This window comes from Staurois parvus, unplaced genomic scaffold (assembly GCF_062004578.1).
Source record: "Staurois parvus isolate SC_StPar_1 unplaced genomic scaffold, SC_StPar_1.0 ptg000282l, whole genome shotgun sequence".
In the NCBI taxonomy this organism is placed as follows: domain Eukaryota; kingdom Metazoa; phylum Chordata; class Amphibia; order Anura; family Ranidae; genus Staurois; species Staurois parvus.
In genome coordinates this window covers 12373523-12398384 of record NW_028318078.1, presented here as the reverse complement: position 1 = coordinate 12398384, position 24862 = coordinate 12373523, and the positions used below count along the sequence as shown (strand labels likewise).

General features: G+C 41.7%; 1 protein-coding gene across 1 annotated transcript in view; it reads left to right on the top strand.

The window, feature by feature from the left end:
- The first annotated feature begins 592 nt into the window (after positions 1–592).
- NCF4 (neutrophil cytosolic factor 4) overlaps positions 593–24862 on the top strand; it is a 43648-nt gene continuing 19378 nt past the window's right edge. Inside the window, exons 1-6 of the mRNA XM_089681949.1 lie at positions 593–671; positions 4432–4501; positions 5825–5909; positions 9071–9224; positions 9458–9528; positions 19004–19131. Coding sequence (XP_089538075.1) covers positions 4470–4501; positions 5825–5909; positions 9071–9224; positions 9458–9528; positions 19004–19131 — 470 coding nt within the window. The 5' untranslated portion in view covers positions 593–671; positions 4432–4469. The remainder of the gene's footprint in view (positions 672–4431; positions 4502–5824; positions 5910–9070; positions 9225–9457; positions 9529–19003; positions 19132–24862) is intronic.

Sequence of the window (24862 nt, the reverse complement as noted above, 5' to 3'; positions counted from 1 at the left end):
GGACTAAAAACTCCTATTTTCTAGAAGCTTCCCCATTATGTTAGAATACCATGGGGGGACTTGAAACTTTAACGGGTTTTTCTCCTCCTCTCACTAATGGGGGGGGGGCTAAAAACCCTACTGACCTTCTAGAATGTTCCCCCACTGTATTTATAACCTTATATCCCCTGCCACTGTCCCATAAAAAAAGGGGGGCCCTATTAATTCCACCTATTCTTTTCCTATTTCATTGACAAATGTCGGGAGGGAGATGGCAGACAGGGGCACCCAGTGAGTGAATTTTGGCCTGTTTATCAGGGACCAGCTTAGATTCGATCAGTATATGGCCAACCATAGCTCAGGCTAAAGTGGTTTCTGTTTTGAAGCTTGCTGTTTAGCTGAATACAACTTCTAGACATTGTTTGGTACTATTTATAAAAATGAATGTTATGACATCTAAGTGCTTCCTAAATGAGGTAACTGTCATTTTCTGTTCTTGGAATCTATAGTCCCAATAACATTTTTGCTGGTAGGTGGGGGATTTTTGACAAAAGACTTGAGTGGGAGGTTTAAATCTGTCTTCACTTCCTATTTCACTACTTGAGCTCTTTGCTATTTACGTTGTATACTTCCTTATTCTGACACAAGCAGCACAAAACTTTGTTCAGAGAAGCAGCTTGTGAGTGGCGAAGGTAAGACTGTTTCTATCAGTTTCTTTCATTGTTAGTCAGTGCATAATTTTTTTGCACGTTGAAGCTATAAATATTTGTTTTATGCTTTATTAGCACTATGGTGCACTGTTAGCTATGGGGATTGCAAGAGGAAGAATAGACTGGTTTGTCTCCTGGTGATAGTATTCTGCTAGCACCTGATGTATTCATTTAACATTTGTTGGTTATAATGCGTAATGCAGGCCATACATGGATCGAATTCCAAACGCATTTTCTTTAGAAAATCAGAAATTTTGTGCATTTTGTAATCCGATGGTGCCACCATTGATGTAGAAATTCAACCAACTAAGCCTTCAATTTCTCATGTTACTACAGAAAAGAATTTTCGTGACCAAGAATTTTCTTTTCTTTCCAGGTCACAGCTTTATATTTCTTGCACGATTCTTCCATCATTGATTTGAAATTAGTTCGTCTTTCAAATAATTTCAACATGCCCGATCACTCAGATTCGATAGTCACATGAAAATTGGCCATTTCTGTGACCCACTAATGGTGTGAAATTCTAACGAAAATTCTTAGAAAAGATTTTCGAAAGAAAATTCTTTTCGGAATTCGACCCGTGTAAGGCACTTGTGAATAGATATCCTTTTCACAGACTCCTACTTTTTTTTAATGAAATTTTTAATTTTTTTTTAATTCATGCTTAAGAACAGAGAAACAGACTCCAACTTTATCTGTCTATGGAGAGGTACTTGCGCTCCAGCGTGTACGTCCCACACAGCAGATCCACTGCCCACACTAGTGGTTTTGTGGCGGTTCCTGGTTACCAGTCACCCCCTCAGATAAGCAGTGATTTTATTTATGAGTGCTTTACTTTTTTTTCTACACAATAAAGACAAATTGTTAGGCTATGCTGGTGCACTGTGTTCTTGTATTGAAGTTTTAAGAAAGCTCCTCTCTTCTCTTCAACAGAGAATGTCATTTCTTTACTCGTAAACTCATTTTATTTGATTTTCTTGTTGTAGCTGATTTTTGAAGTTATTTCCATTAACTATTTAGTGACTAAACAGCACTTTTATTAATTATTAATAATGATTATTATTAATGTCACACAGGGGCTTTTCATATATTGTTTTTTTTTTTTTTTGCTGCGCCCTTTTGTCTTAAGTGCTGTTCAGATCCAATTTTTATTACTGTTTGATTACTGCTTAAAAACTCAGCAATTCCCATTTTGCACATTCCAAAAAAATGCAAAATGCACAAGAGCTCATACCTTTTTATAAAAGCTGCTTATTGGAAATGTCAGTAGATTCAGATATAGACATCACTAAAATGATATGCAAATCTTTACTTTTCCTCTAAAGTCAACCTGGACCAACTCCCTCCTGAGATTTTTTTTGGTCCTTTATTGATATAAGCAGTCTCATCGACCTATAGGGGGATAGGAGCCATCCTCATCTCAATGACAGCTGTCTCCGAGACAGAGGCCTTGTTCACACCATACGTGCAGAAAACCTGATGGAAAATGATGCGCAGATTTCACTTGCAGAAACATCAGTTTTTATGTGCGCCTAATGAGTTACAAATTCCTGCGTGGAATAAATCTGCATGTGACACCAGTGTTGTGGTGTGAACAGGGCACATAGAGAACAGTTGGTTTTGTTGTGCCCTTGCAGAATACCTGCAGAAAAACTTACGGCTCTGAACCAAGGTGTGCACGAATCCAGAAAGTAAAGGGAATATATGGACACAAATCCCCAAAACAGACACAAATAATAATACAAATCTGAAAGAGCTCCCAACCCTTCTCTATATCCAAAATTTAACAAAAATATATTTTTTTAACTTTTAGCAGAACTTGTCATGTTTCACACATATGTATTTCTAGGTTAGCTAGCTGAATGCAGGCTGTTATTTTCTGTTATCTGTCATTTCAGATTAGTGGAAGGTGTTTGCTGTGTCTTTCTGTGGGATTAACCAACAGGAAGTCTACTGCACCTTCCATTGGGACAGTGGGATTACTTAACAGGAAGAGTGTTGTGTGTTGCTGAATATTGCAACATCTTTCTTTGAAACATCTTCAATTCTGATAATCTCTTGAACCGTGCACGCATATGTTACACACGCACACACACACATATATATATATATATACTGTATATCTCCAGAAATAATAATCCTTGCTCCACCTCTGATCAGGTGGACCATGAATTAACATGCACAAATTATCATTTAAGCTCCATTCACACTTGCGTGTCTATGGAGTCGCATACTTTCCAGTGCAACTTTGGAGTGTAACTTTGAGTGCGACTTTGATCTGACATTACACTCTCTGGTACTAAGTCACATCAAAGTTGTTCAGGCACTTTTCCAAAGTTACTACGACTATAAATTGCACCAATCTGAACGAGTGCTGTTTAAAACAATGGGCTGAAACTTGTCATGTGACAAAGTGGCACAAAGATGCATAGTGCCTTACTGCTAAACAATGCAATGATTTGCAGGACAGTCAAAAGTTTAATGCAATAAAACAACTTTGGCAGATAAGGCCCCTTTCAGATGGGGCGGACCTGTCAGCTGATCTGCCTGCTTAGCGGGCGATTTCTCCACTGATCCCCGCTGAGCAGTTGGATGACAGCTCTGTGTCCACTCCGCTGCTGCAGAGTGGACACAGACACTGCCCGCTGTCTTCTGTGGGGCGGTCGGATGGAAACGGATTGCCTATCTGTTTCCATCCGACTGCCATCTGATCCACCATCCATCTATTTTTGGTATACAGGATTGGATTGGATTGGATGCCAGCAGGCAGGGGCGGACTGACAACTCATGGGGCCCCCGGGAAAAAGGGGATCATGGGGCCCCTGTGTCCTCGCCCACACCCAAAAAAGCCTATGAAAAAGCCAATGAAAGGTACTGGGGGCATCTCATGGGGCCCCCTACTGACATCGGGCCTCGGGCAGTGCCCGAGTGCTGGAATGGTCAGTCCGCCCCTGCCAGCAGGTATCAACAGACATTTGTCCACTGATAGACAGGGTCCACGTGATTGCGGCGTCCCGGGTGACATCACCGCAATGACTGGGAGATGGAGGGGAGGAACCAACATTGTGGCCGCAAGCAGGAGAGAAGGCCAGTTACCAGGATGACATGTTTCGCACGCATGCGCCTTTTCAAGTCCCTTGAAGTCACTTAAAAAGGTGCATGCGTGTGAAACATGTCGTTCTGGTAACCTGGAAACATGTTGTCCTTCTCTCCTGCTTGCAGCCACAGTGTTGGTTCCTCCCCTCCATCTCCCGGGCATCGCGGTTACGTCACTGACTGACAGGCGATTCCTACCACCAAGCAGACTTCCATCAGAGTGGACGGGCCGTCCATCCTGACCCAGACTTCCTCTTAAGCTACAGGCTTGTGTACTCACGTTTTTATCCATTGTCTTTCCCAATAAAGATACACCTCCTGGTGAGGTTTTTTCATCATTACACTCCCCACAGCCCTATGGTTTCTTTGGAACTTTTGGATTCATTCACATGATGTTAACAGCAGCAGTGGCTGCTATCCAGTGAATGCACTGTATGGAATTTGTTCTCATGGTTGGTTCTTCATTGCGCTTAAGAATATAGAACTTATCGACTTGTCCACTGACACCTGCTGGTCCTTAGAGATCTATAGATGGTCCAGACCACCTGATCGGACCATCAGTATGAAAGAGGTCTTATAGAAAATGTGTTTATATAGCAACTATACTATTTCAGACATTATTGTCCTAACTGGTTGTTGTTTACAGATTTGATGAGGTTGTGCCAAAACTGAAATTTGCTGACAATGTCCCTCCCTCGTCAGCTCAGAGATGAGAGGTAAGCAACACGTAGCAAAATGAGAGTGTTCATATATATTATATTATATTAATAGGTGATACAATCCGGATCACTCTATTAAATGTTTACCATTTGAAAGAAAATGTAAGACAAAGTAGGCATTAAATAACAAATATATTACACTAATGGATATTTGGCAAAAAGTCAGCATTTATTGTTGAATTCAATGTTAAATCTGAACTCTGGGCACCATCATTTGAATACGTTCAGAGGGATTAGTAGATGGTTTACCTACTCAGCATGTTAATTCAGTCTTTTTTCTATTTGCATAGCCTGAACTTGGCTTAGTCGCACTGGATAGTTCAACTCTTACTGCTCTAAAGGTATTAAAATGATGGCCTGAGTTCAGTTTTATATGCCAAGTACCATCTTCAGCAAGTCAAGATGAAAGGACTGGAAAGCTTTTTCTATATTATGAAGTAGCATTGTTCAGGTGTACCAGTGAGGCCTGGAGAATGTTTTATGCCTGACAGCATTTTTAGAAGAGTAAATAAGCTGACATTGCTTTTGCTCCAGTTCACATCTGAGATATTTGATGCTTCAATTTTCAACTTTAAAAAAGAAGTACAGTATCAAAAAAAATTAACACACATTCTCACCTAGATGGCTACAGCATCGAGCCAAGCTGTAGCTGTCCCCTGCCGGCTCTACACTGAGAACTGAGTGATCAAAGACAGCTGATCGCTCAGTTCTTAGGTCTGCTCTGAGGACAGAGCGGTGACTGTCAGTCATTGCTCTGTGCTTTGCCCCTCCAGTGTTCACAGGAGCACTGGACTGTGAATGGGCGGGAGCTGCTGCTCAGCCATTGTTGTCGGGATCCCTGCAGAGCCTGGACTGGCTCTCTGATGTCAGCCAACAGCGGACTATAGACTGCTGTTGACTGAATCTGGGTCAAAAGGAGTTCAGAACTAAATACACTGCTGTGACCCACAGAAGTATGGCCAAAAGAGCTTCTATATTTACTAGTTGTCACTCAGCTCAGCTCAGAAAAATACATGAGCTTCTTTAAGGCAGACTTGGTGGCTTCAGGGGCTTTTGACCTGTTTTGTTAACTATATTTGCAAATGTTTTTTTCTCAAAAAGTGTTCTTTTTCCTAAATCACCTTGGATTGTGCTGTGTGACCAGGTTGGATGCATGTAGCATTTGACTGAGTTCCTCTTCAAGTGGAGGTACATCTGAGATACAGTTTGACAAGTTTAAAAAAATTACATTGGTAGTACATTTGTTAAGATAAGGAATTAGTTCATAGTTTGTGGATTATTTATTTATGTCCTTAGATCTTTGTTTCTTTTTTCATCTAGTGACTATGAACAACTGCCGGGAGATGTTGCAGTCTCTGCCCACATTGCTGATGTTGAGGAGAGAAGTGGGTTCACAGTATATTATGTAAGGAGCTCAGTTTCTCAGTTTGTACAAGTAATATGGTATCTGACTGTTAAAGCAGCAAAGTACCTGTCAGTTAATTACTACAGTTTAGTTTTTCCCTAACATACCAGTTAAAAAAACTTTGCAGAACATCTAAAAAAATGTTGTGTCCTATGTAGGAAAAGTGTGCTAGCAAGAATATTTATGTTCCCATAGCAGCTAGTCAGTTTGCAAATGTAATTTCTGGAGAGTTGAAATTGAAGCAGGCATTCTAATTGGTCGCTATGGCCTACAAGAAGAGCCCACCATTCGTACATGGACATAGTTAATGCATGTACTCTGAAGACTGGTCTCTGTGGATAATTAATGATCCTACACCAGATACTGGTCATACATACATTACACTTGAGATTGGTCACTGGAGATTGGTCACTTAGTGGTTAATGTACGAAGAATTGAAGCTGCTCACAGATAGCTTAATGTATATACACTAGAGACTGGTTACTGAGGGTCAATGCACACACACAGGAGACTGATGGTTTAATGCTCACAATGGGTCACTGATGGGTTAATGCTTGCACACAAGTCAGTGATAACTGAGATGTACATACATTGAATTGAGTGGTCTGTGATGCATTAAAGCATAACTTTGCCTATAACAACTTGATAAAAGAAATAATGTTCTTTAGCAAGAAACATACATTCCACATTAATAATTATACTGTCAAAATTAGTGTGTGCTGTAAATTGCCTCCAGCATTGTTCCTGATTTCTTCCTGCTGGAGGCTGCCATTTTGCTGAAGCTCAGAACCCCTGAGCAGCAGTAAATCTTTAGGCTGTCAGTAGATTGACCTCTACATTTTCAGCAAAGTGTCAAAAAATAGAGAGCAACTGAGCATGTGCAAAGCAGGGTGAGTGCATTACTGGGCTTTAACCACTTGCCTACCAGGCACTTATACCCCCTTATTTACCAGGCCAATTTTCAGCTTTCAGAACTGCCGCACTTTGATTGACAATTGCGCGGTCATGCAACATTGTACCCATATGAAATTTTGATCATTTTTTTCTCACAAATAGAGCTTTCTTTTGGTGGTATTTAATCGCCACTGGGTGCTTTACTTTTTGCGCTATAAATTAAAAAATTTAAAAAAAAAAAAAAGTTTCTTTGTTTCTATTATAAAATTTTTCAAACAGGTAATTTTTCTCCTTCACTGATGTGCGTTGATGAGGCAGCACTGATGGGCACTGATAGGCGGCACTGATGGGCACTGATAGGCAGCACTAAAGGGCACTGATAGGCAGCACTAATGAGGTGGCACGGATAGGCGGCACTGATAGGCAGCACTAATGAGGTGTCACGGATAGGCAGCACTAATATGCAGCACTGATAGGCGGCACTGATAGGTGACACTGATGATGGGTACTGATAGATGGCACTGACTGGCATCACTGCTGGGCACTGACTGGCGGCACTGACTGGCACAACCGCTAGGCACTGACTGGTGGCACTGACTGGCAGCACTGTTGGGCTGCACTGGTGGGTGGCACTGGTGGGCAGCACTGGTGGGTGGGCACAGGTGGGCACAGGTGGGTGGCACTGGTGTTCACAGGTGGGTGGGCACAGGTGGGTGGGCACAGGTGGGTGGCACTGCTGGGCACAGGTAGGTGGCACTTCTGGGCACAGGTGTGTGACACTGCAGAGTGGCACAGGTGGGTGCACTGCTGGGCACAGGTGGGTGCACTGCTGGGCACAGGTGGGTGATCTGCTGGGCACAGGTGGGCGGAGCTAGTGGGCACACTGCTGGGCATAGGTGGGCGGAACTTGCGGGTGGCACTGCTGGGCACCGATCATCAGGGCACTGATCATCAGTGCCCTGATGATCGGTGCCGATCCCCGCTCTGACAACTGCCGGTTCTTGGCAGTACTTTCCTCACGATCTGACAGCGTGAGTAAAGTGCAGCCGAGAACCGGCACTTGCATTTCCCTGTGATCAGCGTGTCATTGGATACCGCTGATCACGTGGTAAAAGGCCGGTATGATTGGCCTTTTACCACATCACGTGATCAGCTGTGTCCGTAGGACACAGCGATCACGGAGATCGCCGGGTGCGCGCCCCCTGGGGCGCGCAGGAGAGCGCGTTCTGGGGGGACGTCATATGACGTCCACCCAGAACTGGCCGGCCACAGTGCAGCCGTCATTCGGCTATCTGCGGTCGGCAACTAGTTAAACAGTATAGGCACTTATTTTTTAATGTTTTACATAGCTATACCTGCAATAGGGGCCATCCTGAAGTGACCTAGCGGTTAATTTCCTGACTAAAGTTCCACTTTAATGTGCATTGATTAGAGATGGTTCACTGAGGGGTTAAAACAACTGCCAGTAAAATATAAAAATATGCTTCTGAAGGTCTACTGAAAAAGAGAGTGAATGCTTAAATCACCTCCACTCCCTGTGTCACCAAGCACTGCTCCTTTCAAGTAAAATCCCCAGCAGAAGTATTTAGGAAAACTTACATTTTTGGGAGTCAATCTCATTGGTCCCCACTGTACTCAGAGGCTCCTCAATTTCCCCCACCACAATCTCTGCAGTTGCTGGCAGGAGGTCAAGGAGATTGATAAATATTGGAATGTGAGGTGTGTATGTTGGACAAGGTTCAAGAAAAGACCAAAGGGTGTACGGGGGCTGGTATCTCACTGGTATAGTACACTGATCAGCCAAATTCACAACAGGAGGCACAATCCTCCAATAAGAAAACCAAACTTTAATACTATAATTCTACAGTATAAACAAAAATATACTGTATGGCACTATATACTGTATATCAGCATTCTCCAAACTGCAGCCTTTTGCTAGCCTTCATCTTACCCTTGGGGCACTATTCCTCCCACTGACACCAACAATGGGGCACTATGTCTTCCACTGATACCAACAATGGTGCACGATTTCCTCCACTAATACCAATGATGGCACTACTCCTAATTACCACCAACCCTGAGGCCATGTTTATTTTCACTGATGCTGTGCCCAGGACATTTTCTACTCCAGCTGTCCACAGTCCAGCCGCCATAAATTCTGAAGGACAGTACACTGGCCCTTTGTTTGAAAAGTTTGGAGTCCCCTGCTGTATATAATACTATTAGCGCACTGCTTAATATAATTGGTTGTTTTCTTTCTTTCATAGACATTTGTCATTGAGGTTAAAACAAAAGGAGGCAGTAAGTATTTTATATACAGAAGATACAGCGAGTTCTTTACTCTGCACTCTAAGCTAGAGCAGAATTATGGACCAGAGAATGGAGCTGCACCATACATTTGCTCCCTGCCCCCTTTGCCAGGTATGTGGCTGTAGTGTCTGTGATCTGAGAAATGGAATTCTCCTTTCTCAGGAGATCTGACTGAACATTTTTGTGTCTCTTGTGGCTCCTTTGTAATTGGCGCTGTCTGTACCCCTAGTTTTTCATGTTAAGGGATATGCACTCCTCTGCAGCCCAATTTAACTTGTATTTGACAGTATGATGATCAGTTGCTTCTTTCGTCCTTAGCATCTGTCTGTGTCCTTGTCTTGTAGCAAAGATTTATGTTGGAAACAAGAAGGATATTGCTGAAGGTCGCATCCCCCTTCTCAATGCATACATGAAGGTATGGTTGACAGACACCCTATTTATAGTTTATTAGGATTAGTCAAATCTCACTTACTCCCCAGTTATCTAAACCTTCTTTTAAGTACCACTTATAGTGCATACCTTTCATATCTCAGTCACAGGTGGGATAATTATGATGGTTCTTTTAAAATGTTTCACTTATTGTCACACTAATGTTCTTGTCTTAAAAGATTGCCGCTATTTTCAGGAAAATTCTGTTCTATATCAGCAATATATATCCATTGAATGTGACATCTTCCATGGCTTTTGATATTTTGGTTGCCCACCTTTGGTTAAATCTTCTAACTTGTTTTTACAGCGCAGTGCTTAGAAATAATATCCCATAGTCAATATATGGCCTATCGTTGTATTCATACAACGGTAATACCATTATATACCAGTATTTTTATTTCCCATTTTCTACATCTCAGGATTTCTTGTGATTTTACATCTACTGCTTGGCATCTAAGTCATACTCCAGTTCTCTTTTCCCCAACTGTAATATAGTGGTCATGCTATTATCACAGCTCGGGTATATAAACCGTACATTTAACAGCATTAAATGTAATCTGCAATTTAAATGCTGGTTGACATTTTATTAAAGTCCTTTTATAATCCTGCTGAGTTGATAGATCTGGCCTAATTCAATATTAGTTTGGCTTATTTTAATATGTATAATTTACAAGTAAACCTAGGGGCAATGTACAAGAACAATAGACTCCGGATTAAGTCAAGTATGGCAGGCTTTCAGGGAAAACAGCTTGCATTTGAAATGTGCTTTCCACACATTTACCGCACGTTTGCATTGCAACGGGATTGCAGAAATAACAATGAACACACGTTTACACTGCTCTATAAAATCCAATTCAAAATCCAATCACTGCATTCCACATCCATCAAAAATGTCAGTCAGGAGCACAATACAACTCCCCATGCACACTAACCCTTTCCTTTCTATCATTTAACTGGATCATACAAATGTCATTACAATGTCATTAAAAGGGAATCAAACCCAACATTTTAATCGTACTTAAACTTACTTAAAGCAGAACTTAAGTGCCCAATACTCATCTTCACTTCAGCAATTGGGCATGAGTCTTCTTGCTGGTGTCAACATCTTTGCTAAGTCTTCTTTTGGGTTTGACATCTTTGGCCATCTTATTTTGCAAGCCCAGGATGACATAGCTCCCACACATGTGTGCAGGGAGTTAAATCATTTGGACATCAAGGCATGCTGACATTGTACACTGAGCTGCGCATGTACAGTTTTCTGAAATTTGGGCCCAGAAACAGCTTATTAACTATATAGTTCCTCCATACAGGAGAATGCATCGATCCTATATAAGGTGTAAATAAGTTATTAAATGAGAACACCTATATTCTTCACCATATTCCACCAGTGTGGTTAATCTATCTTAGTGCTCTCATATCGTCCTGAACTATATGCATTAGAAGATATATTACCACCGCTGAACAGTATGGTCCACCAGTGAGGGGGATATCATCCCTACATCGCCGTTTGGGATTCCACTTAAATGGCCCCTGCAGTGATTATCCTGAAAGCCTTTTGGCCCCTTAGGGTCTGAGCGCAAAGGTGAGGAGGCATTTTAGCCAGTGTGGGATTCACTAATCATTTACCTATCCACGTTGCGTTTTTTTTTTTTTCGTTTTGGATGCGTGTTTGTTGGACGTTCTTGCACATGGACTTTATATCGCATTTATGATTTTTTTTAGTCACATGATATTTATTTCTTAATTTTGTTATTGTATTTTACAGTGCACAGTAATACATTCATTTGGTTTCATTATGCGTCTGTATCACAATTTTCTGTTTTATACTAGTCGCGTTCTATATGTTTGCCACATTTATTTATGGTATTTATATAGTCACTTATTAGTTGTTTCATGTCACATGGCTTTTTGATGCACAGTGTGTTATGACCCTTTAGTTGCATGGTCACATTTTTTGGCCTCACTGTGCTTTGTTATTGTCATTCTTCTGTGATAAGTGGTTTGTCCACTTTTAATATTTAAGCACTTCATTTTGTATTTTTCACATTTTGCTCCACTTTCTCATCAGTTGAATTCACGTTATTTCATTTATGTTATGACGGACTCATATGTCCCACTATTACTGTGATTTAGTTAACATTTTATTTTTCCCTGATCATTTCCATGCGTTTGGCCAACAGTCACAGTTTATTGTCTGTTACACCTTTTGGTCCTCATTTTGGACCATTATTATTTCACCTTTCCCTTCACTCCCATATTCCTTCCATTTACTGATTTTGTTATGGTGTATTATCTATTGTCTTCTCATCTCATTATTTGTTTTGGAATGTCTGTGACATTATTGTGACTAGGGCAACATCAATTTTATGTTCATTGTGCACCATTACGACCTTCTAGGTGCCGGCATCCTGACAACCAATGGCATCATCAGTTGATAAGGAGGATGTTGGTTGCCTGCACAACATCCTTGTTTGACTCTCCCCTGTCCCCCTCCATCAGGGCTGGGGTCACGTCAGCTCAATGAGAGAGAGAAAAACTGAGGGAGAAGAGAAACATTGGAATATTAGTCAGTACTAGTGTGCAAAAGTGTATTTGCTTTGAAGAATAAATCACCTCTAACAATGGGTGTCCTACATGTGGATGCTGCTGCATTGTGTAAAAAAAATTAGAATAGTTTTTTCACATTTTAGAATGGGGTGCCTCAAGACTCTCCAAAATTTTAGAGGGTGCCCTGACTGAAAAAAAGGTTGAGAAACACTATGCTGTACAGATTTTTATCAATATTTATTACTTTGTTCTCAAAAATAATAATTATAGCAAATTATATGATAATGAAACATTTTCAAAATCCCCATGGCTGTTGGGTACTTGAATTGAACTATCCAATCTGTTGTCTAATTTCAACATATGCTAATCGAATGTTCTATAGCAAGGGTGTCAAACTGGTGGCCCTCCAGCTGTTGCGAAACTACAAGTCTCATCATGCCTCTGCCTTTGGGAGTCATGCCTGTAGCTGTCAGGCTTGCAATGCCTCATGGGACTTGTAGTTTGGCAACAGCTGGAGGGCTGCCAGTTTGACACCCATGTTCTATAGGGATAGACGGGAGAACCGCTGAAACCAACCATATAGTCTTATTCCTCTAAGAATACTTGGAGGTTCATCTTAGTATTTAAACCCAATAGGAACTTATATAGCCACCATTTTTCTTTCCTGTGCAGGATAGTATTAAAGCCACTTTGTCTTTGAGAGAGTTTAAGGGCATAAATACCTTTAACTTTCACACCATCCAAACTCCCCCCAGGAAATTTATGAAAGTGTTTGGCTAGTGGATTCTCTGCATTTTTCAGATTTTTTTCTTTAATCTGTCTTTTGGTTTTGCCAACATAGATTTATTGCAATGGACAAGTGATCATATATATCACCTTAGTGGTTGAACAATTAATTAGATCTCTAATTTCAAACCTTTTTTCTTTAAGGGAGTCCATGAACATATTAGTCTACTCTACATACTGGCACATCTTCCACAATCTTCCACATCTTCTCGAATAGCCAGAAAGCCAACCACTGGTCAGTGTTTTAACTAATTCAGAATGAATTAAGATCTCCCCAAGATTCTGTGCCCTCCGGGCTACCATTTGGGGGGACTACCCACAATTTTAGCGAGTCTTGGGTAATTGGCAAGGATACCTCAATTCTTTTGGAGCATCCCTCTTATTTTATCCCATTGGGAACCAAAAGGAGTAATTAGCCTTACAGGGCCGGCAGTATTCATTTTTCCTTCAAGATTCTTTTTACCAGGTCTTTTTTTAGGGTCTTACTATCATAGCTGGCAGCTCTTCGTTTAGCCATACGTAGCTGTCTATGTGAGTATCCCTGTTCTCAAAATCGAGAATAGAGATCTCTTTCCTCCTTTCTGTAGTCACTGACCCACCGGTATTCCATTTTTTAGCCATGTTGGATGATGGCTGTCAGCTTGTAATAAAGTATTTACAGTAGTCACCTTACAAAAAGTACAGGTCACTAAAGATCCCCGCTCTACCAAAATCGACAAATCTATAAAAGAGATCTGATTTCTGTCAAAGTAAGTCAAATGGATATTCCTATCGTTCTGATTTAGATGACCTATAAATTGATGGAGAGTGTCAATCTCTCCTCTTCATATGACAAACACGTCATCAGTGTACCTCAGCCATGTGTGTACCTGGCATTGGTACATTGATGAGGTGTAAACATACTTCCCACATACCTAAATGGAGGCATGCGCTCATTGAGGTCCCTGTATCTGTTGATAATATTTACTTGAAAACTGAAAGAAGTTATTATTTAGTGCAAATTCTAATAATGCTAAAATCAATTCATATTGTGGGACCATTCCAGGAAAGAAGTGATTCAGAAAGAATTCTACTGCTAATAATACGCAAAGATGTGGAATTGACGTGTAAAGAGATTCTACGTCTATTCCAATTAACCAGAAATCCCCTTCTACTTCCAATTCTGCTATTTTAGATAAGACATCACTGGCATCCTGTACATACGATTTTAATTGGCATACCATGTCCTTTAATAGGTGGTCAAGGTACCACCCTACCCTTTCTAAGGGGTCCCTTACTGCGAAGACTACATTAGATCATTATATTATATTCCCGTACTCTCAGATTTTCGTATTCCGGCCTGGGTAATAGCCATCTTCAGTTATTCATTGACTTAATTTACCAAAATGGGGAAGGGATTTGAGTCTTGTTGTCTATAAGTGGTCTGGTCATCCAGTTGTCGTTTGACATCTCATAGGATGTTTTATTCAGAAGAAGAGCATTTCCCAACTTGTCATTTCTCTTTATTATTATGTGTTTGGTTTCCCTTAGTTCAATGAGAGCCTGTCATTCATCTGGTCTCTTGCTGTCCAATCTATAGTCCTTAGATCCATCTGTACAATCTCCAGGAACAGGCTCAACCATTTGTTTTTACTGAGGGGGGCATCCTTGTTGATCAAATCTTTAGGGTGGCTCATCTTCTGGAAGTGGTAACCTGTTCCTCCATGGCCTCATTCTTATCTAATAGCAAGGCTAAAATATCTAGCATTACTTCATCCTCATTGTCCAGCTGTACGTCTGCTTACAATGTTGGGGCTTTTTGGTCATATAATGACCTTAAAACACTTTCCAAAGAACAAAGTAATGTCTTTGTAGACTGTAAATTCATCCATATTGCTAGTTGTTGAAAAAGACAACCCCCTTTGTAGGAGGTGTGTATGTCTAGGGGCCAATGGGAATCTGAGAGGTGTATGACTTTCCTGTCAGAAATTTGTATATCACTACTCCCCATTATTTCTCTCTCCTCTGACACTTCTGCTTGTGTCTTTCTGTCTTGGGTAGGTTTGTCTTTTATTTTCCCTTTTCCTGTCCAGTCTGGTAGGGGTTCCGGGGGGCCCTTGTCTACACATCTTACCGCTTCTTGATCTAAAAAAGGCACTGTTTTTTCTACTTCTCATCAGTATCACTAGGTGTTCTGTCATCCCCTGATCTTGATGAATAACGTAATCTCCTTCTCCTAGACCTACTTCATTCACGTTTAATGGTCAAATCAAATATTTCACCGGTCTCCAAGTCATTTAAGTCTCTCCAGAACTCAGATGAAGTTGCACTTTTCAAGGGAAGTTTCTCCAGAGCTTAGCAAATTAGGTGAAGCTCTGCTGACTTCCATCATCCAATCAAGTCCAAGCAAAATAATGTTTTTCCTAATTTCCTTGCATGTGATTGGGTATTCTTTGCAAAGTGAAACTTCACCACGTTCACTAAGAGGTAAATTCCCTTGCAAAGTGAACAGCCTATTTGCTTTAAGCAAATTAATTTATTGGCTATATCTCTATGACAGATCGTTTGATACTGGCAACACCTCTGTGAAGACACTTGAAATTTTTTTTTAAATGTGTCACTGTTGCTTTGCCCCCCAAAATTACATTTTCTCATTTACTTGAAAAGTACTATATTTTTTAAATGTTTTTAACTTAGCTTATATCATTTTAAAACTTAATATGGTATTTCATTTCATATCATTAGAAATTAGATTTTTAACTTCAGTCTTTGCTAATATATTTTAAGAAATTTATATGACATTCCTTAACTTTCCTTTATTCATTTTAGTACTGCCAGATATTAAGAATTCAAATGCTCTCCTTTTGTGAATTGGTTTCTTATGTGTTGGTATTCAAGCTATGTCCTTGTGTTAAACAATGCCCTTAGTTTCAAATCACACGTACTGACAGTTGAAAAACTTGCTGCGCTCAGAAAATCTGACTTGCTATTCCAGAAATTTGAACCTCAGTTAGAACAAAGTCACAGGTGCAGTAAGTTAAAAACGAGTGACGAGTCTGACAAAGAGCCAGATGTTCAATGGCTGGACTGAACAAGATTGTTCAGTAAAATTATAAATCTGCACTAATATATTCTGGGAAAATCACAGTACTCAACAACAATATTCTTTTTCAGAGAACCCGTAACACTGATCATTAAGGCCCCATTCACACTAGTGGAATCGACCCGAATCCACCCCCCCACCCCACCCCCGATTTCAAAACGTTCTGCTAAAATGATAAATTGGAGAACCATGTGTTTAGGTGTCACGCAGTGCAGTTCTGCCGTGATTGTTGCACACATTGCACAAGGTGTGTCGCCCAACCTAAAACTTAAAAATACCATTTCAGTCTTTGCAGATGACACCAAGCTGTGTAGTGGAATAATGTCCTTACAGGATGTCTTCAACTTACAAGCCGACCTCAATGCTATTTAGTTGGGCAACAATGTGGCAAATGAGGTTTAATGTTTATAAATGTAAGGCTGTGCACTTGGGGGCTAAGAATATGCATGCATCATACATACTAGGGGGAGTACAACTGGGGGAATCAATGGTGGAGAAGGATCTGGGGGTTCTGGTAGATCACAAGCTTAATAATGTCATGCAATGTCAAACTGCGGTTTCTAAAGCGAGTAAAATCCTCTCTTGTATTAAAAGAGGTATAGACTCCAGAGAGAGAGACATCATATTACCCTTGTACAAATCATTAGTACTACCTCATCTGGAATATGCAGTTCAATTTTGGGCACCAATTCACAAAAAGAACATTGGGAAACTGAAGAAAGTACAGAGAAGGCCAACCAAACTGATAAGAGGCATGGAGAAGCTCAGCTATGAGGAAAGATCAGAGGAACTGAATTTATTCTCTCTTGAGAAGAGGAGATTAAGGGGGGATATGATCAACATGTATAAATACATCAGTGGTTCATATAGTGAACTCAGTGTACAGTTATTCACCCTGCGGTCATCACAGAGGACAAGGGGGCACTCTTTATGTCTGGAGGAGAAGAAATTTAATCTCCGAACACGGAAAGGTTTCTTCACAGTAGGAGCTTTGAAAATGTGGAATAGACTCCCTCAAGAGTTGGTTATGGCCAGCTCAGTGGATTGCTTTAAAAAAAGGTTGGATTTTTTCTTGGATACACAGAATATAGCTGGATATAACATTTATAGGTAAAGTTGAGCCAGAGAATATCCGGGGATCAGGAAGGAATTTTTTCCTCTGCAGGAGCAAATTTGATCATGCTTTGCTGGGTTTTTTGCCTTCCTTTTTTTCATATGGTTGAACTAGATGGACTTTTGTCTTTTTTCAGCCAGACTAACTATGTAACATCTTTTGAAATCACGAATGGAATTGCAGTGATTCTGCCCATGAATCAAAACACTGTAGTGTGAAGGGGCTTAAACAGTAGTTCTTGAGCTTCTGTCAATCGACTAGGCCTGAAAGGAGTATCTTTAAAGCATTATACCTTGAGCTTATTGCAGATAGGAGCAAGTCTTTCCTCAAAGTCGTTCTAAAGGCTCAAGGTTTTTTACCATCATGTATTCTATGCATGAAGGTAAAAAATAGTCTGTGTGCAGTGGTCTCCCAGCCCCCCTAATCCTTATCTGAGCCACCTCTGATCCAGCAACGTTCTCGACAGCCTCTGCTGTCTATGGACTCTTTGGCTGAGACAGCAGTGGGAGCCCATTGATGCTGTCAATCACAGCCAGTGAGCCAATGAGGAGAGAGCAGGGGGGTGGGGACGCATAGAGAAGTGGCTCGGGGATGAACACGCAGCCGTGCCCCTGGGCGAGTGGCTTTCCCTGGGGGCATTGCTTGAGGGAAAGTGCCAGAAGGGCCAACAGGGATCCAAAAAGAAGATCAGGGCTGCTTCATGCAAAATCACTGCACGGAGCAGGTAAGTATAACATATTTGTTATTTAAAAAAAGAAAGCTTTAGTGCCACTTTAAGCTGGCTGTACATGGATCGAAATTTGGCTGGCTCTCAAAGACCAGCTGAATTTCAATCCATGTATGGACAGGCTGGCTGTACACAATTCAACCTATCAATCAACTACTGTACAACCAACCTGTTGGCAAATTTTCTTTCAATCAACACCTCCAGCTATAGCCACCGGTGCTGATGAGTGTATTCTGATGGTGGGAAAATCTCCCCAATGTCTTTCATTCAACACACTGACTGAATTAAAAAAATGACTGGTGTATGGCCAGCCTTAGTCTTCCATGCCCCAGTGGTCACTGGTTCTAGGTATTTAGGGGGCTAATATGTGTCAGAGTGTTAGGCTTAGATTACACTTGTGGTCATCTGAATGGCAAAAATAGGTGGCTGAGCCATGGTTTTACCTCCTACCCCCCCCCCCCCCCCACTGGTGTATTTGCCGTGAGGTAAACAAGACATTTGCCTTAGTCAGCATTTTAAAGGGGTGTGGCGCTTCCCCCAGGCAGGAGGGACACATTGGTTGTGAGCGGCAGGACTGCCATGGGAGGGGGGGAACAGCCAAGCCAACACACTAGCAGGGGCCAGGGGACCGGCTGCAGAGGAGGGAGGAGTGGTGGGCTGGTCCCTGGTGCACTTAGAGAGCAATGGAGGGCTGGGGCCCGCTGTCAGTATGTGCCAGGCTGTGCAGGGTGGGTGAGCTCAGGAGGTGCCAGCGAAGGGCCTGTGGAGGAAGAAGAAGAGGATGAGGCCAGGGTGGAGTAGCGAGGGGGGGGCTCCTTCTCCTTATATTGATTGTTATCATAGAGTAGTGTGCGCCAGCAGTTTGTTTATTTATATCTTGTAAAAGTAGCAGTGACATCATTCCTGTGCAGAGAGCAAAACTGTAGGAGGAAACCAGTTGGCCACATCCACTACAGTCTGCCTTCAGAAATGTACAAGAGAGGACGGATACAAGACCAGTCACTGCACAAGGTGAGATAGCAGCAGTCTTCATTCCTCTTGCACAAAGGCAAAATGTCATATTGGGTTACTGCACAGATCTGGATGAAACACACATTTTGATATTTGTGCATTTGTGTCACTCAGTATGTATTTTATGTTCAATGCAGTGACAGTACATAGAATCTGTTCTGCATTTTCTAACAAAAAAAATTATTATTTTACAGGGCCTGTTGAATTCCCCTGTATGGCTTCTGCTAGATGATGACCTTAGGATATTTTTCTACCAGACAGACTTTGACAGTAAAGGGGTCCCACGTGCTTTGCGCAGGTTACGTCCTCCAACTCGGAAAATGTAAGCCTTGTTATACAATCTCAATCTTCTTAAATAACTTCCTGACATAAATGCAAATGATCTTGAGATAGTGGTACCCAAACACAGTACAATAGCCATCCACTCTCAGCTTATTACACACTGGGTGTTTGAGTGGATGCAACGAGTGTTGATTGGTAGCCTGCAGTGACTGTACTAAGAAATGTAGTTAATAAGGGTCTCTATGATAGCTACACCTACTATACAGACATTTTAGCATTGCACCCATTTCAGGACATTATCTGACTTATTCAGTAAAGCATGGGATTGTAGACCGAATATTTGTTCCCTAAATAATAAAACATCAACCATTAATATTAAATACACAGACAACAAAATATGTGGTATTAAATGGCTGCGGCACCTTTATTGGTTTATAAAATAGAAATGTAAAATAACTTTATTAAATACAATAAATACTGAAACATCAAAACCTATAGCTCAGTCATAGAACTCTAGTGAGACAGTATAAATATTAATTCAACAATGTCCCTCCTTATAATCCCACTTTGCAAGAACTCCATTCTTTGCCTGACCCCCAACATTGGTCTTCTAGAGGACTCTAATACCTATGCCATCTGTTCACTACCCGGGGTTTTAAGACTTTCCAGAGTGGAGTGGAATTTAACCTGCCCTCCCACTAATTTTTTTATTATCAACTCCGCCATGCAGTGTGTACACAATTTGGGACTTTAGATAATCCTTTACAGATCACCCATTTAGAAAAGTTATTACTACAACCTGACCCTACTAAATTGATCACTACTTATTACTCTGCTCTAGTGATGGACTCCAAACCTAGATTCCTGGTTGCCCAGGCTAAATGGGTTTCAATGGACATACCGTTTGAGGAGGTGGACTGGTCCAGATTCAGTGATACCTACAATAAATCTGTTATCCCCTCTAAAGATAGAATCATCCAACTTAAAATTTTCTATCTTTCTACCTTACTCCTGCCCAGTTACATAAAATGGGTTTACTACCAACAGCAGATTGTTTCAACGGCTGTGGACAAAGGGCTGACTTCCTGCATTGTTTCTGGTTCTGTCCGACAGTCTGGGAATTCTGTCTCCTTTATAACCTCCACAATGGGCCTATCTAATTTCCCAATAATTGTCTCTTAGGCATTTTTGGGGATCTAGTACTCTCACAATGTATTAAAAGATTGTTACGGTTATTGTATTTCTATGCTAAAAAAATGATTCTGTTGTCCTGGAAGGGTTCCAGTCGACCCACAGTGGCTTCTTGTTAATGATTCCCTTCCCCTGTATAACTTACTTTTGAGCTCAGGAAAACATCCAAAGTATTCCATAAAATATGGGACAGATGGCTTTCCAATCCCCTTACTTTGTCCTCTATAGATCCATTATCTTGAGTGAGTTCTTTCTAGTTAAGCTTAGTTATGTATAGCCCCCCTTTTTTTTTCAATTGGAATACAATTATTTTGTTTGTTGTACACTTTGACATATTGGACATGTAAGGCAATGTGAGATGTTTTGACTGTTCACTACTTTAATTGTTGGACCTTTGTCTTGGTTTTTTTTTTTATTTCTTGTATGTCTTGTGTTAAAACTCAATAAACATATCTTAAAAAAAAAACAATGCCCCCCTTGATACAAGGGTGACAAAACCACATAAAGTGTCAGCAACCAGAGTGGAAGGGAGGGGAGCTTGTCGAGTCAATCCCGATCAACTGCGATGAGAGGCTAAAGATAGGGTCCTTATATAGTGCTTGCACGTGCTGTAGAATCTTTTGGAAAAGCAAGTTTTTCCCACTGCAAGTTCATATAATAGCCCAACTTAGTCTTAAAGGGGCAGTAACATAAAATGTCAATCCACATTTTTTTTTTTTATGAGCCGCAGCCACATTCCCATGTGTGTGGGTCCTAATTTGTGCCCCCCTTTTTCATTCAATCAGCTTTTAGTTTTCAGAAGATGGAATTGTGGAATTGAAATCTGATTAGTTATTGCATTTTTCACACATATGGCCATTTGCCTTAGTGAATAGGTTCATGATGTGTTTGTGTAAAATGATTGGTATCCATAATCTAGTAATTCAGTAATGGACACTGCTACATCAATACATCATGAGCAAATCAGACAACAGCCAATAAATGGGCATGATGAGTAACTGCAAATGTGATCAATGCAAAATACAGTCTGCATCTAGTCAAAACCAAATTAATTTAAAAAAAAAGTCTGGTCTCCAAAAAGAAGAGACAGACCTAGCAGAGAACCTCCAATACAACATAAATAGAACCCCACCCCTTAAAATGACATTCTGATCTCACTAAGCCTACACAGCAGACCTGATGGGGAACCACACAAGCTAAACCCTCAATTCCATTACCAATGAATTGTATCACATGGACGTGCCAATGCAATGGTCTGAACAGGCCCTTAGAGCATGCATGCTAAAACATGCAGTCATCGCTAAGATTAACTAACGCCATGTGGCTGTGGCAGCTGTTCTGAAGTTTAATTCCTATTCACCTATCTTATTCTATTATGGTGTATGTATATTAACCACTTGCCGACCGCGCATAGCCGAATGACGGCTTCACCGCGGCCGGCCAGTTCTGAGTGGACGTCATATGACGTCCTCCCAGAACGCGCTCTCCTGCGCGCCCCAGGGGGCGCGCACCCGGCGATCTCCGTGATCGCTGTGTCCTACGGACACAGCTGATCACGAGATGTGGTGAAAGGCCGATCCCACCGGCCTTTTACCACGTGATCAGCGGTGTCCAATGACACGCTGATCACAGGAAAATGCAAGTGCCGGTTCTCGGCTGCACTTTCCTCACGCTGTCAGATCGTGAGGAAAGTACTGCCGAGAACCGGCAGTTGTCAGAGCGGGGATCGGCACCGATCATCAGGGCACTGATGATCAGTGCCCTGATGATCGGTGCCCAGCAGTGACCCCCGCAAGTTCCGATCAGCTGTGCGCCCACTAGCCCCGCCCACCCATTCCCAGCAGTGCCCCCACCTGTGCCCAGCAGTGCCCCCACCTGTGCCCAGCAGTGCCCCCACCTGTGCCACTCTGCAGTGCCACCTACCTGTGCCCAGCAGTGCCACCTACATGTGCCCAGCAGTGCCACCCACCTGTGCCCACCCACCTGTGCCCACCAGTGCCACCCACCTGTGCCCACCAGTGCCACCCACCTGTGCCCACCCACCAGTGCTGTCCACCAGTGCCACCCACCAGTGCCACCCACCAGTGCTGCCAGTCAGTGCCACCAGTCAGTGCCCAGGGGTTGTGCCAGTCAGTGCCGCCAGTCAGTGCCCAGAAGTGATGCCAGTCAGTGCCGTCTATCAGTACCCATCATCAGTGTCACCTATCAGTGCCGCCTATCAGTGCTGCATATCAGTGCCGCCTATCCGTGACCCCTAATTAGTGCTGTCTATCAGTGCCGCCTATCCGTGCCACCTCATTAGTACTGCCTATCAGTGCCCTTTAGTGCTGCCTATCAGTGCCCATCAGTGCCGCCTATCAGTGCCCATCAGTGCCGCCTATCAGTGCCCATCAGTGCCGCCTCATCAACGCAAATCAGTGAAGGAGAAAAAATACCTGTTTGAAAAATTTTATAAAAGCAACAAATAAACTTTTTTTTTTTTTCAAATTTTTTGCACATTTTTTAATTTATAGCGCAAAAAGTAAAGCGCCCAGTGGCGATTAAATACCACCAAAAGAAAGCTCTATTTGTGAGAAAAAAATGATCAAAATTTCATATTTGTACAATGTTGCATGACCGCGCAATTGTCAATCAAAGTGCGGCAGCGCTGAAAGCTGAAAATTGGCCTGGTAAGGAAGGGGGTATAAGTGCCTGGTAGGCAAGTGGTTAAGCAGAGATAAGCTGCGATAATGATTATGGAGGCTTATCTTCCCTGGGGAGCAGTTTATGAAGCTGCAATGAAAGAGGACATTCTCTGCTTCTCATCGCAGCACAGTGAATGGCTGGCCATGGACATAAATACCAAAGGCCAGTGTAACCACTTACGGACTGCCCGCCCACAATGTACTGCAGATGGACAACCCCGTACATGCACAGCAACATACCTGTTCATCGCTGCAGCTCCTGCATTACATACTCTTGCTCCCTTTCCATCGGCTCCCGGGACCCATGCAGGACAAGGTCCAGGGTGAAATGCCTGATCTTATTTCACTTCTAGTGAGTTGCCATTGTTTCACCTTGCAATAAAAAGATACCTTTTAATGCTGCACTTAGTCTAGCGCCCCTCTCTTCTCTATCCTTACATGTTCACACACGCTGTGTACACAGCAGGAGTTTGTCAGCAGGTCACGGTCAATGATTCATGGCTGGGACCTTCTTATCAGCTGTGTGCAATCACAGCCCAGAGCCCTGTGTTGACAATCAACACAGGGCTCTGTACAGAGGGAACAATCTCTCTGTTTCTTCTCCCTGCAAAAGGAGACAAAGATATTTAGTAAAATGCAGTACAAATTATGCACATTATCACTTGTTAGGCACACATTTAACCCCTTGATTACCCTAGATGTTAACCCCTTCTAAGCCAGTGTAATTAGGACAGTGACAGTATTATCACTGATTACTGTATTTGTGTCACTAGAGATGTCAGTGTCAGTTAGTCAGTTCCCAATATCTATAAATCCGTGCACTTCCTAAAAATAATTCAAAATTATCCCAAACAAGAAAAGTAAACCTTTCACTCTTGAAAGTATGTAAATTCTATATCACCTTTTCTCAATACCCCAATAAATTTAAATAATGTCTAAATCATCCAAATCACATGAAATAAATTACAATTTTAAATAATATAATATTTAAATAAATGTCCCACAACTGACATTGTCCAACAGAAATTCCAAAAGTCTCTGTGTAAATATTCCAAAATATCTTGCACGTATTCCAGTGTAGACTTTCAAAATCGTCGTGTACCTCCAAAACAAAAAACTTTAGATAGTGTATTACTCTTTAAACTACATACAACCATGAACCTTGATACTGGTGTAACATGCGAACTCCTAAACGTGCACAATTCACACGTGAGAGAAAACAAACAACAACACACACAAAAAAAAAAAATAAAATAAATAAATTGGTGCTCCCATCCATACAGTAAACCACTGTGCATAAGGCAGCCACCCCTCTTTCTTACCCCTTCTTCCATATTTGGATACACCCTGTCACATTTGAATGCTCAATGTATAAAGCAAAGACTAGATCTAAGTGTTCATCTCTTACCAGCTGCTCACAGAATTTGTGTCTCAATATTTTCTTTTAAGTGCTATAAAGAGAGATTCAGGGTTTGTTCACACCATATTGACTAAGCTGCATTTTTATGCACAATAGGTATCAATAGGGAACCAAACAATTTTTTGGTGGTGTGTAGCGGTGTGCAGCTCAAAGGATATGATGTGAACAAACCCTGAAACTTCCATTTTTACTGATGAAAGATTCTTCCACCAGAAGTGTAGCAGGAAAGTATATATCTCACCTCTCCAATCTGATCTATTTTGGATCAGCTTCACTCACCTCCTCAAGAGAATTATACAAAAGGGATAACAGGAGCATGGTGTGGCAGTCCATGTATGTATTGATGAGTTCCATGTGGGCAGTGTTAAGGGTAGGCAATGTTAAGGGTAGTCCAGTAAGTACTCAGGGCAAGCTGCGAAGGAGCGAAGCATAACTCTGCAGAACGGAAACAAAGAAACACAGCACCTCTATGTGTG